The sequence below is a fragment of the Chelonoidis abingdonii genome, chromosome 15 (genome assembly GCF_003597395.2).
Source record: "Chelonoidis abingdonii isolate Lonesome George chromosome 15, CheloAbing_2.0, whole genome shotgun sequence".
NCBI lineage: Eukaryota > Metazoa > Chordata > Testudines > Testudinidae > Chelonoidis > Chelonoidis abingdonii.
The window spans coordinates 25,012,687-25,030,964 of record NC_133783.1 but is presented as its reverse complement, the minus strand read 5'-3'; the positions used below and the strand labels follow the sequence as shown (position 1 = coordinate 25,030,964).

At 44.9% G+C, this 18,278-nt stretch overlaps 2 protein-coding genes across 2 annotated transcripts in view; one reads left to right on the top strand and one right to left on the bottom strand.

The window, feature by feature from the left end:
• ADAMTS14 (ADAM metallopeptidase with thrombospondin type 1 motif 14) overlaps window positions 1-1,528 on the top strand; it is an 89,202-nt gene extending 87,674 nt beyond the window's left edge. The window contains exon 22 of the mRNA XM_032782722.1: window positions 900-1,528. Coding sequence (XP_032638613.1) covers window positions 900-1,528 — 629 coding nt within the window. The remainder of the gene's footprint in view (window positions 1-899) is intronic.
• An 860-nt stretch (window positions 1,529-2,388) lies between these two features.
• LOC116826175 (steroidogenic acute regulatory protein, mitochondrial-like) lies at window positions 2,389-17,414 on the bottom strand. Its single transcript, XM_032782723.1, has 7 exons — window positions 17,238-17,414; window positions 16,179-16,337; window positions 13,316-13,500; window positions 12,213-12,306; window positions 10,760-10,847; window positions 2,843-2,900; window positions 2,389-2,392 (listed from the first exon to the last, which is right to left on the bottom strand). The coding sequence occupies exons 1-7, from the start codon at window positions 17,412-17,414 to the stop codon at window positions 2,389-2,391; spliced, it is 765 nt and encodes a 254-aa protein (XP_032638614.1).
• Between the last annotated feature and the right edge of the window lie 864 nt (window positions 17,415-18,278).

Genomic DNA, 18,278 nt, shown 5'->3' with positions numbered 1-18,278 from the left:
ATCCAAAGCCCTTGGAATGCCTTCCATTGATTTCACTGGGCTTTGCATCAGGCCCTAAATGAGCCTGAAGTCTTTAATTAGCGTCTCATCCTTAAAGATGATTCTTCCTCAGCAGCATTGAGGCCTATTGGCATGGAGGAACTTCCATGGCTGTTGATTTTACTTCTTGTGTCCTGTGGGTGGGTGGATGTCTTCAGCAGCAATGTGACTCCAGCACCTACCACTCAACGCTAACATCATCTAGTAAAATCAAAACAACGGAGTTATTTGGTTATGTTGATTTGTAGTGACAATTGTAGCAATGTTTATAAGGCTGCATCTGGAGTCTGTAAACTCCCTCTAAAATGTTGGCCTTATTTGAACTGGTCTCCTAAAGGTGAAAGGTCCTACATCCTATTGCTAATCCCCTCAGCCAAACATTTCACCATTTTGGTTCATTTAAGAAAACATCTGTGCATCTTTGCACATCTTGATTTTGTTAGGAAGTGCGAGTACCAAAATACTGCAGAGAAGCAAACTGTAGCTTTGGTATGAATAGTTTATCTAATAATAATAATAATAATTAATAATTAATATTTTGGTACTTCTGTTCCACCTTTCCTTTGAGGAGCTGAGTGCTTCCAACATGCCTGAAACCAGAAAGTCAAGATGTACAGATTCAGAGAGGGTCACAGGAGAATTCACAGTTTTCAATGCTTAAATCAAGCCTTCAATTTGAGATTTGACCAATGCTAAACATAATGTAACACCAAGTGTAATATGACATTTTACTCTGACAACAGCTTTATGGGATAATTTTAAACCCATGTATGCAGTGATTTTGGATCGTATTTTGTGCACATTATTATTGTAAGTCCTGGTTATACTCACTAGCTTCTTTATAAATGTCTTTGTCACAGAAGAGCCTTGCCTTGGAGACAAGTCCGTATTCTGCCAGATGGAAGTTCTGGCTCGCTACTGCTCCATCCCTGGCTACCACAAACTCTGTTGTGAGTCCTGTGGCAAAAAGGTCTCCACCACCAGCGTGCTGCCCAGTGTAAACCAAGGTGCTTCAGAGACTGGAACTCACGAGGGTGCTTTCTTTCCCAGCCCAGTCACACCCCTGCCTTTTCATCCCTCTGCCCGGCACCGCCCACATAGGATACAAAGCACAGCTGCCAAAGAGACAGACGCATCCCAAGCTGCTCATGCCCAGCTGCTCAGCACGGAAGGTTCAGCTGCCCATGGAACCTCTTGGGCTAATGCTGTGACCCAATCTCAGGGCACTCCAGTCGATGATACTTCAAAAGTTGGCACCTCAAGACCGCTACCTCCTAGCCGGCATGCTGCAGCAGGGCAGAGTTCTGGGGAACTCTGGGGCAGCACTGCCTTTCAATGGTTTTCTCATGCCTTGAACAAACCTGCTGGTGTAAACAGCGAAAGCGATTCCTCTGTCCCCTCCCAGGGTGTAGCACGACGGAGAAGGCATAGTACGGGATCCGAGCAGCTGGGGAACAGTCTCAGGACCTCCTCCCCTGTTGTGACATGAAACATTTTCTCAGTGTCTCTAATGTCGACGGTTTACATGGGCAGAGCAGCCAAGTTTCCGAGCCACTTTCGGAAACAGATGAGAGACAGATTTAAAAACCAAACAGAAGGCTACCAAAAAAATGGCTTCATTTTTATGACTTTTCAGCAGTGGCACTTTTTAATTCTTTATCGGAATAAGGAAAAAAGATCAAATCAAAGGAAGAAACAAAAGGAAGAAGCAGCACTGGCCACTGGATTGCAAATGAGCCCCAAACAGTGGCTGAATGCGCACAGCTTCTGTAGACCATGCCTGGTTACCTCAGAGAGTGGCTTGAATCAATTGGGCATTTCCTTCCAAGGTGCTACAAAGAGATTTTTCACGCAATAAAACAGAACTCAACCAAAAGGACTGTTGACCCTCAGCTCAGTCCTCACTCACCTGCTGCTGTTATCCATGTGGCAAGGATCACAGTGGATTCTGAAATCCTGTTGGAAATGGTGCTGCAAATAGATTTTCTATTCTTAACTTCAGTGAAGAGCAGAGCAAGGGGGCAGGGGAACAGCAGGCCAGATGGACTTGTACTCTTTACGTGTAGATGGGGAGACCCAGTTTCAAAATCAGGGTCAGGAGAGTAGCTGTCAGCATCCTGACCCAACTGGGAGAGGGATGGTACATGGCAGGGGTGTTTGGCTTCTTTGGGGCAGGGGTGGGGGGAGGGTGGTCATTGGACTGCCCTGTGCTTACAACCTGTCTCCAGCTGTGTAGGGTGTCCTTTCAAGGCTGGCAGTGGGTGTTTGTGTCTAGAGGCTCTACCTAGTGAGGCAATGGCAAGGTCAGTCACCAGAGAAAGAGGCAGAAGTAGGGGAAGAAGTGTGGCATTACCTGCAGAGAGAACGAGGGAATTCAGTACATAAATATGTTGCAAATTCCTGTGTTTGTGAAAGAAGTATGTTGCCCTGAAGGTCCTGAGGAGAGCATCCCCTGCGTAGAACAGTTTGGTTAGCGATGTGTGGATCTGACAATGCACGTCTCTTCATTTGAAATTTTGGCTGGAGGTATGTGTGCTTGTCCTCTAAAACTGTTCTGTAAGGTCTGTTTTGATTCCTGCTGAGACTCCGTGAGTGGCGAGGGTCCCAGAGCCCGGGTTCCAGCCCAAGTATAAACATCTACACTGCAGTTAAATAGCCCTGTGACCTGAGCCCTGTGAGCCCCAGTCAGCTGAAATGGGCCAGCCACTGGTGTTTAATTGCAGTGTGGACATACCCATCTAGTCTGACTCTGTTCCTGCTCCCACTGAAGTCAATGGCAAAACTCCCACAAGCAGGATTAAACCCAGTCAAGCAAGGTGCTGAACATCTCCTGAGAGTGCTGACTTCAGTGGGAGTTGAGGGCTCTCAGAAGATTGCAGCTGGCATTTGGTGCTTTGCAGGAGCCAGGCCTAATCTGGACAAGATGGACACAAATAAGACAAGACAACGGTTTGAGCAAAGGCAGGTGAGGGATCATTGCAAATGAGAATAAGGTAGGCAAATTTGCTGGAATAGTCGGTGGGTTTGAAGGCCCGGCCTGGCTTGGCAGCAAGAAGTTGAGACATGAGTCCGGCTGCAAATCCGTTCTCACATTTTTCTGACATTTGTGCTTACTGTGGGCTTGCTTTTGCTCCCACTGAAATCAGTGGCAAAATTCCCTGCTGTCTTCAGTGGGAGCAGGATTGCACCCCTGTAGTTGTCACTGGTGCAGGAAAGAATGTGGGTCAGCTGATTTGCACCATGCTCTTAGTCTCTAGACTGCAAGCCTGATGGAGTTAAGGAGTGTTCAGAGCTCAGTAAGAGTCAGATCCACCTCATGCCTCATGTGAAGGGCTGAGTCCAGACCTCGTCTTAACTTGTCGGCTGAGGAAGTCCACCCCTTTGTAGGTGGTGCCCAGCATCCTGAAGGGGTGGGTCCTAGATAATCTTCCTCTTGTGTCAGAAACCAGGACGCTCACTTGCCTCAAACGGATGCTGTAAAGAGAAAGATCTTGTTGCCCCTTCTTGACCTGAGCAGCTAGTCAAATTTCAGGGCCTTGGGATGTTCCAGTTGGAAGTAACAATTGATGGTGTCTGGTATTTTCTTTGCTGCAATCTTGTTTATTTACAAGGAATGTGCAAAGCCCTGTTTCTCTGATTGCAGGAGGAATCGAGAGCAAAAGGAGCAAGCCTCTTTAGCCAACAGGCCCAAAAGCATTTTCCCACTAGCTTTGTCCGGGGTCACACTGTACTCACAGGCTATTGCTTGGCTTTCTTGCTTTTTGCGTGCCTCTCTGTTCTTGTCTGTCTTCAGTTTCTGTGTGTTCTCCCCTTCTTCCCCAACTCACCCCTTCACCTACATGATCCAAAACTCCTGGGGGGGGCTCTGTTAGGCCTTGTTTTATTTGTGGTTCCTTAAATGTCTCACAGCTATTTTAAGTGGAAGTCGCATTCATATGTCAGTTTCAGTGAGGTTTTAACTCAACCCATAACAAGGTGTAATCCAGTCCATATGCTTATATTGTTGGTTAATGCTTTTAAAGCTTTAATTTTAAATGATGTGTTTCCAAGAAGAAGGGCTCTATAGTATGAATGAAGTGTATATACACCAAAGTGACAAAAGGGGTAGAAATGCTCAAAAAAACCCAATAATTTGTTAAACTAATGAAATCCTTTGGGACCTTTTGGCAGGAATGGAAAGTAGTGAAAAATGGTTTGTTCTTTCTTTACTACCTCTTACATTTTCTGTTTTTTACCTTCTCCATTGGAAGGCTTGCTGTGACATTTTAGCCAAGGGCAAAAAATGCTGAGTATCTGTGTTTGTAGTAGCGACAAAGAGTTCTGTGGCACCTTATAGACTAACAAATGCATTGGAACATGAGCTTTTGTGGGTGAATTCCCACTTTGTCAGATGCATGGGTTGGTAGTGACTCTGCACCCGCACATGTGGCTGACACGATGGGTAGAGAACCGTCTCTCGGAATCTGAGACGGGGAGGGATAGCTGGGGTGACCACATGTTTTGAGCCTGAGGGAGGTCACTGGCAGGCACGGAACTCAGAGTCCCAGCTGTATGCTTCTGAAGGCTACATTAAGTATTTAAAGGCCAGTGTAATGCTGGAGACTTAGCCCAAGAAAAGGAAGCCATGGACAGAGTGCCTAGTTGGTACTCTGTGCATGCTGTATCAATGATACCTGCCTGGTCTGTTGCAGCTGGTTCTGTTGTAGGGAATTTGAAGCTGTTGGAGATCAGATCAACCAGTCCCTGAATGCAAACTACTTGTGACCCATTGCACCTCAGAGACACTTTCCCAGCCTTGAGATTTACTGATATATAAAACGGGTTTAGTGAAAGCGGAAACCTGATTGGCTTACAAAGGTTCATTTACTCCAGGTAGCTAGTGCAATTTCATGTCAGACCATTGCAGACCCCTTACCAAAATGTAACAAGCAAGCATTCTTAAAACTAACAACCCATGTAAGGAAAGAGAGTAACAGGATGTCTGTGATAGAGGCATGCAGGTTTCTGGAACCATCATGGACCCTTTCATAGGTTTGCTGCAGACCGTGGGCCCAGTTCTGGCAAGAGCTTCACCAATGTAAATCTGGAGTAACCTCATTGATTTTAATAGAGCTACTCCAGATTTACATGGGTGTAACAAATCAGAGTCTGGCCCTTAGACGACTTCTTACTGCAAACTGCACACAACTTTAGCGGCTTGTCCCTCTGATTGAAATATCATTATGAACTTCTTAAGGGAGTGCTTGAGTGTCAGTGTTTATTTATTATGCCAAAGATAATGCTTTATTTTGTGTGATGTTTACACTTTAAAGAGCATTCTTTTCTAAGACTCTCACCTGAAGCTAACAGCTCCCACCAAGGTACATTATTTTGATGGCAACCCACTGGGAGGAACGTGTTAGGAAATACCGCATCATCCTCCACAATTCCTGTCTGTAGCCAGTGGTCATCCCTGATCAGTATTGTAAGCAGATTTGAGTGCCAGAATACCAGCAGCTCCACTTCAGCCCCAGCCTCTGGAGAGTTTGGGGTGGGGTAGGAACCGTTTGCCATCTCACCAACAACTACTCCCAGTTCACCAGCATGGCTAAGGTCTGAAAACCTATCACATGTGGAGTCAAACTGAGCCCTGATTTCAGGGCTTGGGTTTGACACATTATATAAACATAGCACATAATTAATATAAATTATGCACTAAAACATAGTACGTAATTGTGATGACTCGCTGCATCAGCTCCAAAGTCGTAATGTGAACTAGTGACTTGTAGGCCACATCTGCTACGACATTTACTTTGAATCCACAGGGAAAAGCTGAGAAGAGGGAACTGTTCCCTGGTGGATATGGTAACATGCATCTCTCCTACTAGTTCTGTGGCAACTCAATACCGTGTTGGGATTAAGATGAACATAGGCAGTTTTTCAGCTTTTTCCCAGTGAAGCAAAATTTTTCCCGTAAGCAGGTTCAACACATTTGCTCTTTGCCCCCCACAAAACCTGTTTACATCAAGCATTAAAAAACGGTTGCTAACAATCGTTGTTTGGGATGTCTCCAGAAAGCAGCGCATGTGCAGGTCCTTGCACTTCACACACAACAACTGTCCTAGGTGTTGTACGACTTTTCTGTTGCAGCATCTGGGGGCAAGTCTTTGTCTCAGGACTGGCTGAATAAGTAGTTTGTACCTACTGTGAGCAGGAAGCTACAGGCTTAGCAGCTACACCAGTACACCCATTTCTGCTGCCTATGTCCCACAGTGCAGTGTGTCAGGTTTGGAAATTACTCCAAAGCCCTCACTCCCTGCAACATGATAGAGCACCATAGGATGGTGCTTCAAGGAACCTGGAACCCACTGGTAGAACAGTGGTTGTAAGATTGTGTGTGGATGTAGCGAGAGAGTTCTGCAAAAGTGTTAATGTTGCGAGGACAAGCAACACAACAAACCAGCTGATGCAACTGATGTCCCTAAAATGGTTTTCTTGCTTAGTATAGACTGATCTGTAGCGAGTTGGGCATTTGTTTGATGTTGGTAAGGTCCTAATATATACCTGCTTTGCAACCCAGAGAAAACACTAGTCACCACCAGAGCTGGGTGCAACAGTGAGACTCAAATGTATATGAAGGAGGTGCAGTTTAAGGTCTTGCACAGGGCTGTACCAATGTTACACCAGCTAATGACACTATGTGTATGAGGCAAGTCACATCACCAGTTTCTCCATCCCGCAGTAGTGAACTTTGTCTCCTCCCACATCTGCCATTCCCACCCACAAGAAGATTGTATGTTGCAGCCAATACCTAACAGGATGAGTGGAGCTGGGACTTGGGGTGGTTTCCTATCTCCTCCTTGGCCGATGAACATGTCAAATCATTCCTGTGATGTAAACTTGTCCAGTGTTATGATGTATAAAGTTTTGTACATATAAGATTCAGAGCTTTTTAATATTTATTAATTTTGTTGTTGGTTGTTTTTTTTTGAAACTCAATGTAAAAAATCCATTCAATGCCCTCACCTTTTTCTGTTGGTTTATTTTTGAGGGCAATGGGGGAAATATACCATGTGAATAATGCAACCTGTGTGTGGTTATTGAGAAGTGGGTTGAGCAGTAGCAGGGGTCCTGGGCAGTAGTCCCAGATAGTATCTCTCTGCACGTTATGCAAGATGGGAGGAATGGGCAGGAAGTAGATTTCATTCTGGTTTCAGGAAGAATGATATGGGGAGGAAGATTATAAAAGTGATGGGAAAAGTCCCACCATTAGATGAAGTAAAATGCCTAGTGCAGAGGCCCATTGCACTAGTTTGTAGAGCACTTTGAGGTCCTTGCATGGGCCTCATCTCCACTGCCTTGCACCTGTTTAAAGTGAGTATGCAGTACTACTGAGTCTAGTGGAGTGTAACATCCAAAAAATGAGCTTTGTCCATATTTCTATCATTAGGGGACTGTGTTCAATAACTCTTTCCCCACCGCCAGTCCACATCTCTGGCTGGGGTTTAAATCAGAGGCAGTATCAGTTAATTCACGCTTTAAGAAGAACAGTATTTCATTTCTTTATTTAACTTCAATAAATCCTATACAGACACACACCTGGCTGGGTCCCATGAAATCTTAGAGACATTTTGGCAGTGTTTCTATTCAGTAAATGAGAATGGCCCAAGAAACACACGAACACATGCACTTATAAATTAGCAAGCACACTGAAACGGCTGCAATAACTACATTTCATAAAAACCAGATGAGCCTGCTTGGTTCATGCAGTCTGACCCACTATTGCAGTGTTTGGTTTTAATTATGTTTCATAGTTTCTGTGCAGTGAGACATGCGGCCATCTGTTCGGTGAGCAAAATGGGGATGGATTCATTCAAACAAACATCCCATTTTTAAGAAGGCCATGCTCGTTAAAGGGCCAGAGAAATTGCTCCCAGTGGTTTTAAGCTACAAATTTGGAGTAGTAAGTGTGGTTTATCCTAGTTATAAATGTGTAGCAATGCAACCACCAGGAAATCCCATCTTATGGACAGATCATGACCTCGACTCACAGAATGTTACTGGAATCCCTGGATGGAATCCAAGCATATTCCTAACTCACTGCAATTCCGTCCCTGTTCTCTGTATAGTTTAATTGTCAGGGTTCTGCCTTGATGGACAAAAAGTGTGTTACCTCATTCAACTTGGCTTAGCATGATTGGAGAGCCCCATCAAGACCTAGGCTCAAACATTCAAAGCCATGTTACCTGGCCCTGTTTTAACCTAGGTTACATCCTTGGCTACCGCACAACCTGCTAACATGGCTTCAAATGCGTTATCTTAATAAGACTGGAAAGCTCCATCAAGACACCAGCTAACATGTTTGAAAAACACACTCTTTCTGCCAGTCAAGACAGGGCCTAGGGCTCTGGGGACTGAAGCTTCCCTCTTTATATCCCGTACCATCAAATTAGAGAAAAATAAAAATCAGTTTAGACTTTCTAAAGAAAAGGTGACTGACCACTTCAAGCCAAAGAACACAACCCAAGTTTTCAATATCAGATGAAACTGACAACAGACTAAAGCAGAGAAAGAAACTCTGCTTCATAAACGTGAAACAGAAGTCAATATGAAAAAGTATGAAATACCTTGTAGGTCCTCTGGTAGGAGGTGCCATACCACTAGAGGGAGCCAGACACCATATTACTGTTCTAGTACAGGAAGTGGTGAGCTCACAATTAGGGGTAATCCTTAGGCTCTCTAGGCAAGTGCCTTGTCATTTGCGCTAATATAGTGCTAACGAGCAGAGATTATTTCAATGACATCCACCCACTTCCAAACACAGCACAGCAGCCCACTAACTGAGCTCCTGTTGGTGTTACAAGCTACCCGGAACACAACTTGTATGTTGCTGGGGTCATTACCCAGTTCAGCTCTGAGCAGAAAAGTGGTGGAGAAAGACATAAGTAGAGAGAAGCCCAAACCATCCCTATAGCCCTAGCCCTACAATGGGTGCAGCCCATGTACTGCAGCTGAACACCCTCCAAGCTTTGGGGTGTTTCATGCTAGGATCAGAATTTTGCTTTTCAGTTGCTCTCCAGTTGTAATGCCGCCTTGGCTGTAGCAGCATTTAACTAAACATGAAAGGCACAGGCCTAGAGCTTGTTTCCTGCATCTTCCTCCTCCTCCCTTTATGGCAGCCTTGTGCTGTGAGAGTCTATCATAGACTTTAAGGTCAGAAAGGACCAATATGATCATCTAGTCTGACCTCCTGCACAAAGCAGGCCACGGAATCCTACCCATCCCCTTCTATAACAAACCCCTAACCTATGTCAGAGTTACTGAAGTCCTCAAATTGTGGTTTGAAGACCTCAAAGTGCAGAGAATCCTCCAGCAAGTGACCCATGCCCCATGCTGCAGAGGAAGGCGAAAAACCTCCAGGGCCTCTGTCAATCTGCCCTGAAGGAAAATTCCTTCCCGACCCCAAATATGGTGATCAGTTAAACCCTGAACGGGTGGGCAAGACTCACCAGCCAGCACCCAGGAAAGAATTCTCTGTAGTAACTCCAATCCCACCCCATCTAACATCCCATCACAGACCACTGAGCATACGCACCTGCTGATAATCAAAGATCAGTTGCCAAATTAATTGCCAAAATTAGGCTATCCCATCATACCATCCCCTCCATAAACTTATCAAGCTTAGTCTTAAAGCCAGATATGTCTTTTGCACCCACTACTCCCCTTGGAAGGCTGTTCCAGAAATTCACTCCCCTAATGGTTAGAAACCTTCGTCTAATTTCAAGTCTCATCTATTTGGGTAACCATTAAGGAAGATTACTACAAAATATGTTATCGGTGGTACCTCATACCATTTAAGCGAAGTAATATATATATAAATAATGGAGAGGATGGAGAGAAATAAGGACCTTTCTGCATATATGCCGTGAATGCCCTAAGATAATAGAATTTCTGGAGAAAAAACAAATAGAATTTTCAAGGTAACTAAAGCGAGGCCACCCACAAAACCCATAGTGAGTCTATCAGGTAACATTTTAAAAGAGGTTACTAACTTGGAGTAGAGCTCCTTGATAACACAATTACTGCTAGCATCCAGCCTTGTAGTAGCTCATTTTTGGAAAAAGATAAATATCCCATCATTAGTGGCAAAGAGAAATAAATTACGGGAAATCCTTTCCATTAAAAAAACGATGCACAGCCTTATGTCAGGCTCAAGTAGATTTTATATTATGTATGACCATTTCTGGAATTTGAACAAAATAAATACATAAATAAGAAGAAGTTACTAAACACAGATGGGACTTTTAAAGGTAGCAAATACAGGTTATGAATAGGAGTTGTTAATACTTGTATGGAAAGTTTATTTATGTTAATAATGACAAACAAAAACTTTTTTTAAATAGATGAGAAAATTCATATGATTTGCCTGTTTTGGGAATATCAACAAAGCAAAATCTTCTGTCTCAGGTTAAAAATCATCTTGTAGTTGTTACTGGCAAATCTGGGTATGGACTGCAGATATATAAATTGTGTGTAATCTACATACAAATCCATCAGACTGTAAGCTTTGGGGGAACAGTGTCTTTCATTGTTTTTTGAAGCACCAAGAACTCTGTCAACACATTACATAATAATAAGTGATAAGCATATTCAAACATTAATTATAAATGGCAATTGATTGCAATGTGGAGAAGGCAGCAGTGTGTATCTTAGTGGTCAATGCTGTCTCAGGGGTGTGCTTTGGTGGAAAGGTGCTGACGTAGGTATCTGATAAAGTCCACTTGAGACTGAGGTAGAAGACGGTTGATAATGGACTTGGGGATCCATCCCTTAAAAAAACAAAACATATTTAAATAAGCAGGGCTGAAGATGTCAGTGCAACGAATTTTCCAGTCTCAGCTCAGTTTTGGAGAGAGGGCTCCATCCATGTAGGTGCAAATTCAGGAGTCTGGCAGCTTGGAGTCCATCCTGGGGAATGTACCCCCAGTGTGGGGGTGGGGAGCATGTGGATCGGAGGGAGGGGGGCACTTTGCAGGTGCAGAACCGACTGTGTCAGCTTTGTGCCCCCACTGCAGTAGCCCTGGGGTTGAGGTTCATAGAAGTTTGGACTAGAGGAGACAAGGACAGAGACCTAAGGTTATCCTGTGACCGGGCAATTAAAGCTAGTCTGAATAATGGCGATGCAAGATGCCTCCTCTTGGTCCCTGCCTCAGTGTCAGCACAGGGGTGAATCATGCCCACATGGCACATCCCTTACTACTGAGGGCATTCTGTGCCAAAAAAATAAAAATTCTGTGCACAGATTCCCCCCGGACGCAGACTCAGCAGTGAGGTTGCACCTGACCTTGACACAGTGCAAGGACCAGGCCTGCCCCAGAAACACTCCAGGGCCCTGCCCCGCTGTACCAGGTGTACCAGGTGTGTGCTGGCAGGCAGGCTTGGCAAGGCAGGATCCAAGTGTGGAGGGGCTTAGTGTGGGGGGATCCAGGTGTGGATTGAGAGGGTTCTGTGTGGGGCAATCTGGATGCAGTTGGCTCAGTGGGGAATCCAGATGTGGCAGGGATCTGGATGCACAGGGGTTGTTGGGGGGGTTCTGGGCGCAATGATAATGGGACTCTGCAGGGGGGTCCAGGTGAAGGTGGTTGGGGCTCAGCACGGGGGTCTGGGTGTGATGGTGCAGGGTAGGAGCCACCAGCTGGTCCTGCCCCCTACCCCACAGTGATTTATCTCTTTGCCAGTTGCCCTGGGCACCTGAAGCATACTGCTGGGAAAGGTTGCATGACTGCTCTTGTGGCTTTCCTTTGCTTCCCCGCAGAAAAATGACTTTCTGACAGGGAAGCAAAGAAATCTGCAGGGAACATAAATTCGGCACATGCGCAGTAGCGCAGAATTCCCCCAGGAGTACTGTGTCAGCTTGCACTGTGCATTCCTTCTCTGAAACAAAGGAAAAGAGAATGCACCCATCCCAGGGGCTCCTGAGAGTATAAACAGCCTGGCTAGCTACCAGCATTAATGTGATGACGCACCATGCTAAGGAACGTGAAGTTAGTGTCTGGCTATTATTTTACAGCGATCCATTCCCCAGCTCCCAGAAAGGATCATTGCCTTAGAGTCCTCCTCATACCGCAAGTCTGCCTCCCACAGGTACCAGGAGCAAAGTGGTCATATATACTAGCAAGGCAGCATGAACTTACCTTGAGGTCCATGCACAGGAGCCAGGTGAAGCGAGTCTGACATTGGTCACCCTCCAGCGGTTGCAGAACAATGCAGCTCAACCCAGACTCGGCCCTGGCGGTTGCGGGAGAAAAAGGAATTTAGCTTCTTTCCAATGAGAGACCGACTGAACCGTCTGATTTGGACACTAAAGTAGTCCCAGCCACCTCAGGTTTGGATTAGCACATCTGCTCACACTGAAACGTGCTTACAAGCTCTCCATGACAACCCTTCTTATTGGACTGAGCCACTTGTGCATGAATTAAATACAAATAGATTAAAAGTACATTTATTGAGGTCTAATAATAATGCCACAGATGGGTAGTTCTTCCTGGGGGAAGAAGTTTGTCTAACCATTGAAGTATACAGGTATCAGCTGTCATCTTAATAGGCATCACCTCACTAGTAACATTCCATTTTAGATTCCTTGCCCAGTCCTTCCATGATATCTTTGCAGGCAGACCCCTGCAGCTAATGTGTCTCTGCTTGGCCACGTGGGCATTCCTGTGCAGATGTTATTGTAGGGTCAGGCCTGTACTTTGCAAGTGAATTTAGTGCTCATAAACGTAATGGAGTATTCCAGCGATGCAGGCTAGAAACCAGGCATAGCACTCTATACAGCCCGTCTAATGCACCTCAGGCCTAATCTGCATCAGACTCTACCATTCCAGTCCTGCCCCCTCTATCAAGACATCACATTCCTGAGCTGCACCTTATTCTGTTTCAGATCTTCTCCTGATTAGAGACTGATATTAGTGTCCATCTGTGCACTTGATGGGCCCAAAAGAGGGCTGGGATCTTCACTTGTAATGGTGCCTTGTTAAAAATAAAATGTAAACACTCAATTATTTAACGTCTTACCTGTCTTGCAGTTGCTAGGTGCTAACTGTTCAGAAGAGTGGTTTCTGTGTGGCCCTAGATGTGTGTTGTGCTGAACATATTTATATTCCACCGAAATTGTGCATTCGTGCTCTCTCACACACACACACAACAGCATCTATACGGAAGATGTACCTCTTGAGTGCACAACACACATGCTAAAATAATGCATGCACAGATTCTTGTTAACATTCAGAGCCTTCACCTGACTTGCCCCTTTTGCATGGGCATGAACTCGGAGTGGGTTGCAGTGCCAACCAGATACACAGTTGTCTCCTTCTTCCAGCAGTGCCGTATGCTGACAAAGTCCCTTTGACCAATGAGGTTCCCAGGATGCTGAGCAGTGATCTCATGAGTCAACAGGGTGTCCTTCCCAATTCTTTGGAGGATCTTTAGCAAGAACACAAACCAAAGAACTGAATAGAAACTACTGGATTGGAAACTGCAATAACCAAACAGTCTGGAAAACATGGTCCCCTTCCAAACAAGCATAAGGGGCGACAACAGCCCTTGAACCAGCTGACCATTTTGTTCCCTTAAAGGCACTAATGGTTTTGCAAAACAAATGCTTGTTCTCCTTGTTGCTAGCACCTTTCCATAGCTGTGGAAACCCACCTTTAAATGTATTCTTGGTAGATCTTTGAGTAGTAGAGGTGGAATGTTCTAACCATCCCCCCATCTTTTTCCAAAGCTGCTATGATCAAGGCATATATACAGTAGCAAAGGCTGGATTTCATGTCCCATTTAGAACTTGTTCCTTCCTTGCCTATATAGGCTTAATGATTGGGAAAGTATCAACCTGTCCTAAGAGTTGGCAGGGATGGGATTAACACTATCTTCCGCAGCAGAGGAAAGATCACAGCTGCAAGGGCTAAGTACAGGGACTGGCAGGGTGGGAGAGCTTGACTGGCTGCGGATAATTAAGTAATCCTCCCAGTACAATATAAGGGGGATGTGCTCCTATGAACTTGGGTTAACCAATATTAGGAGGGATAGGCTGTGAGGGCTGAAAGAAGTGGTTAGTCTTATTGATGGAAGAAGAAATGTCATTAGCTAGCAACAGTTTATGGGTTAGGTACTTCACTTCCTTTAAAAGGGCGGGGAGTGTTTCTAATACTAGTGTGGAAGCTAAGCTGAAAGAGAAAGAACGTACTGATTAGGAAATACTGTGTGACTCCACTAGCCTGTGTAGAAGCTAGCCAGGGATGTGCCTTGAGCTATAACGCAGTAGAGGTAACATTGATCTCTGACTAGCAAGTTACTAAATTTAGGAGAGCAGGAATTAGAGGCCAAATCAAAATAAAGCAGAGAAACTTAATTTTAAGCTGCAATGCACTCAAAATTCACTCCAGTGCTGTGTTTCTCCCTGCAGTACAGCAGCATTACTAGCAGTCTTGGGTCCTGAGAAGAACAGAACATTTCTGGGAAAACATCCCAGGGTAGGAATAGTCAGATCTACAGCCTGTTAGCCAATGGGAAAATGCTGCTTCTGCTCTTACTAGTTATTTCTTTACTTCTGATTAGGTACTTGACCTCCTATTAAGGCCCATCTCAGAACCCAACCCTCTACTGTTTTTGGGGTGGGGAAAGGAGGTGTGTTTCTCTATTTTATTGCTGAAGACCCCTTCAAAGATCTTTGTATAATCAGTTTAATTATCCAGGTAGCTGTCAGCATTCCAATAGGTTTCTGCTATACATCTCTGACTTGTGAACTTTGGTTTACATGGACTTCATTAAATGACTTGGCACATACATTCATTCCACTCAGTTAATTAGTATTCTCTATGCATTAGTTCATGGGCCCTTAACTTGATGGTCTTATAAAGAATCTCTGCACACTGATATCTGCAGGGGGGGCATAAAGGCAGCAGCTTGTTTCTGTATAAAACACTAAACTATTCCAGTTTACTGTTTGCTGTGACCCAATGCAAATATCTAACAGCTGCTCACACATTGAAGGGATGACCCTCTCATTGAGATTCCATCTTTGGGCTCATGGGCCAGTCACTAATATATTGGACAATGATCAATACAAGTTTCCTGTAATCAGGGTGCCCAAGGGAATTGTTTTACTTCCTCTTTCTTGATGAATATGGTATCCAAAACAAAAAGCCCCCCCACCCCCCAGCGCTCACACTCTCAAGTAAATCTTAACATATATATTCGTGTAGCACAACTCCCTGCCCCACTTTAAGACCTGCTCTTTTACTGCATTTAGTTTCATGTCTGTGTTCTCAGCAAGGTGCAATAGTTGTATGTAATAGGCTCCACCTCTTCTAAATAGCCAGAGTCCTTCTGTGCAGTTTTGTCTGTGGGTTTATATCCTGCCCTGTCAGGGAATGGCATTGACATTCAACACATTTCTCTCTTCTAAGATCCTATATAGGTTCCTGTGATCCAAGGTCTAGTGGTAGGTGGAGAATCTTACCATGAGTACATTCTTTTGGAGCTCCACTATCAGTAATGGCTGTCTGTGAGTTATTAAGTAAGGTTTGAAGTGTTGGTTTTGACCTACAAAGCCCTAAATGGTTTATGTCCCACCTACCATAGAGACCACCTCTTTCCCTGTGACATACCATCACAGCTGAGATCAGCAGAGGAGCTGGACTTGAAGTCCTGCTGGCATATACAATACACAGAGGGGCTGCTGGCAGGGTGTTCTTAACAATGGCTCCATGGCATCAGAATTCACCCTTCCCCTTGGCCTGAAATACCCCAGCCTGCTGACCTTCAGGCCATGCTACAAACTTCAGCTCTGTATCCAGGCATTGGAAATGGAGGGGAGTGGGAAGCTGTCATAAATGGGGAATTACTTAGGGAAAAGGGGATTTGAGCTCCTGAGTTGCCTGGCTTGCTGCTGGAGGGTTATACTGAAGGACACAGCTGCGCTTTACCTATATTTGGGTATTTAATTTGGCTGTGTTTTCAATTCTGTCAAAGGTCCTGAGAGCATTTATATAAATGTAAAATAACTGCAGGAGGCTTTGGGAGAGATTTGTGAGCAGGCAAGTCAGTAGCAAACGAGAAACTAAAGGCTGTAGACTATCCAGACCCATCTCTCCATTTACCTTGACTCGACTAAGGGTAGGATTCCACTCAGGCATTTGCTCCAGCTTCTCAAACAGTTCATAGTATAGCTGGTCCACTGGAACGTCCAGCACTGTCTCCATTCGGAAGACTTTGCCAAGCCTGGGAAGAACTGTACTCAGCACCAACTCTCCTTTTCCCTGGGATAAAAGAACACCTGGCAGGGTAATCCTGACCACAGTGATGTAGGTGTGCTGGCATCAGGCCCCAGGCCCCCTCTCAGATCATGCACCGCAGGGCACTGAATCGCTCACTGGGGCCTTTCTAATAAATGATAAATGATTTTGGTCCTTTTTCATCACCATTTGTTTTATAGATGAAAGTCATTATATTTAAATCATGTCACTGCTATTTATTTATAAAATATTCACCACCAGAGGTTCATCCTGTGCTTGCTGTTTCCTTTCTAGCTAAAGGAAACTATCCTAGTAAAGATCTTACTATATAAACACATAAATAACAAAAACCAGAACACAGCCATGAACTGGTGTCTGTTAATTTTGTAGCATAAACATTCTGAACTTTCTCTGGGACTATGATTGACTGAGTTTTCCCCTCAAAGCCTTTTCATCTTGTCTATTTGTTTAATGTATTTGTGTGCGTGCTTAGCCAATTGTCTGTTAGAAGTTTCACCTGTTTCCTTTTACATTGACCATAATGTAGAATGGTTTCCTGTAAGCACTCCTGTTATCTACCTGCTTTTCTGTATCTTCACACATACCTTGTGCCCTGGCAGTCACACCCACTCTCCCCCACACACAGCCCCCTAGCCTTTCAAACTAATTCACCCATAGTCCTTTCCATGCACAGACAGCTGGAAATGTGATAAACACGTTGCTGTTGTTCTTTTGACACTGGCCTTTTAGTCTTGAAAGGAGCTCTTTGAGGGAGGGCATTGCTAGAGATAGTTACTAACAATAATAAGAGGGAGTGATTGAGATTGATTCCATCTAGCCCTTTTCCATTCCCCAAGATTTTCTCAGCATGAAAGCTTTTTTGGACTACTGGAGTAACAAAAGCAACAAGTGCAAGGACTGTACCTGGTAGGTTTCTGTCTGCCAGCCATCTTGCTGCTGCAGTATCCCTAAAGCCTCACATAGGGTGGCTTCTCCTTGATTCACATAGGAAAGCTCCGTGTTTGAAAACCAGCTGGAGTTAACTTCAGAGCCATGTTTTTCACCCGCCACTACAGGAGCAAGTGCAAAGTGCTTGTTCATGAATGTTCCAAAGCCTCCCTACTTTGCCCATATACTCTGGCCTTTGAGAAGGCTACGTGATAGATCTGCTGTTTTATGAGTTGTGTGTGGAATTACAGTGTGCACTGATGGGCCTCTCAGCTCAGGCCAAGGCCTGGAAGAAGATAGATCTGAATCTTCTCTGACTTTGGAGAAGTCCAGACCTGAACATCTTTGCTTCAGGAGGCCATCTCCAATATAACGTACAGAGCAACAGCCCATTGCCAGCTAGTCACTTAGGGTACGTCTACACTACGGGATTATTCCGATTTTACATAAACCGATTTTGTAAAATAGATTGTATAAAGTTGAGTGCACGCGGCCACATTAAGCACATTAATTCGGTGGTGTACGTCCATGTACCGAGGCTAGCGTCAATTTCCAGAGCGTTGCACTGTGGGTAGCTATCCCGTAGCAATCCCATAGTTCCCACAGTCTCCCCCGCCCATTGGAATTCTGGGTTGAGATCCCAGTGCATGATGTTGCAAAAACAGTGTCACGGGTGATTCTGGGTAAATGTCGTCACTCATTCCTTCCTCCGTGCAAGCAACTCAAGACCGCAATCGTGGACGTTGTAAACACCTCGCGCATTCTCGTGCAGTCTATGCTGAAACAGGACCTGCAAAGCCAGGCGAGGAGGAGGCGGCTACGGCAGAGCGGCGACAAGAGTGATGAGGACATGGACACAGAATTCTCTCAAACCGCGGGCCCCTGCGCTTTGGAGATCCTGCTGGTAATGGGGCAGGTTCTAGCCATTGAACGCCGATTTTGGGCCCGGAAACAAGCACAGACTGGTGGGACCGCATAGTTTTGCAGGTTGGGACGATTCCCAGTGGCTGCCGAAAC

Coding starts and splice junctions, on each gene's coding strand:
- LOC116826175 (XM_032782723.1), bottom strand. CDS start 17,414: ATGAACAAGCACTTTGCACTTGCTCCTGTAGTGGCGGGTGAAAAACAT. Junction 16,338..17,237: donor GGCAGACAGAAACCTACCAG/GTACAGTCCTTG, acceptor CTTTTATCCCAG/GGAAAAGGAGAGTTGGTGCT. Junction 2,901..10,759: donor ACGTCAGCACCTTTCCACCA/AAGCACACCCCT, acceptor TCTTCTGAGAGC/CCTCAACTCCCACTGAAGTC.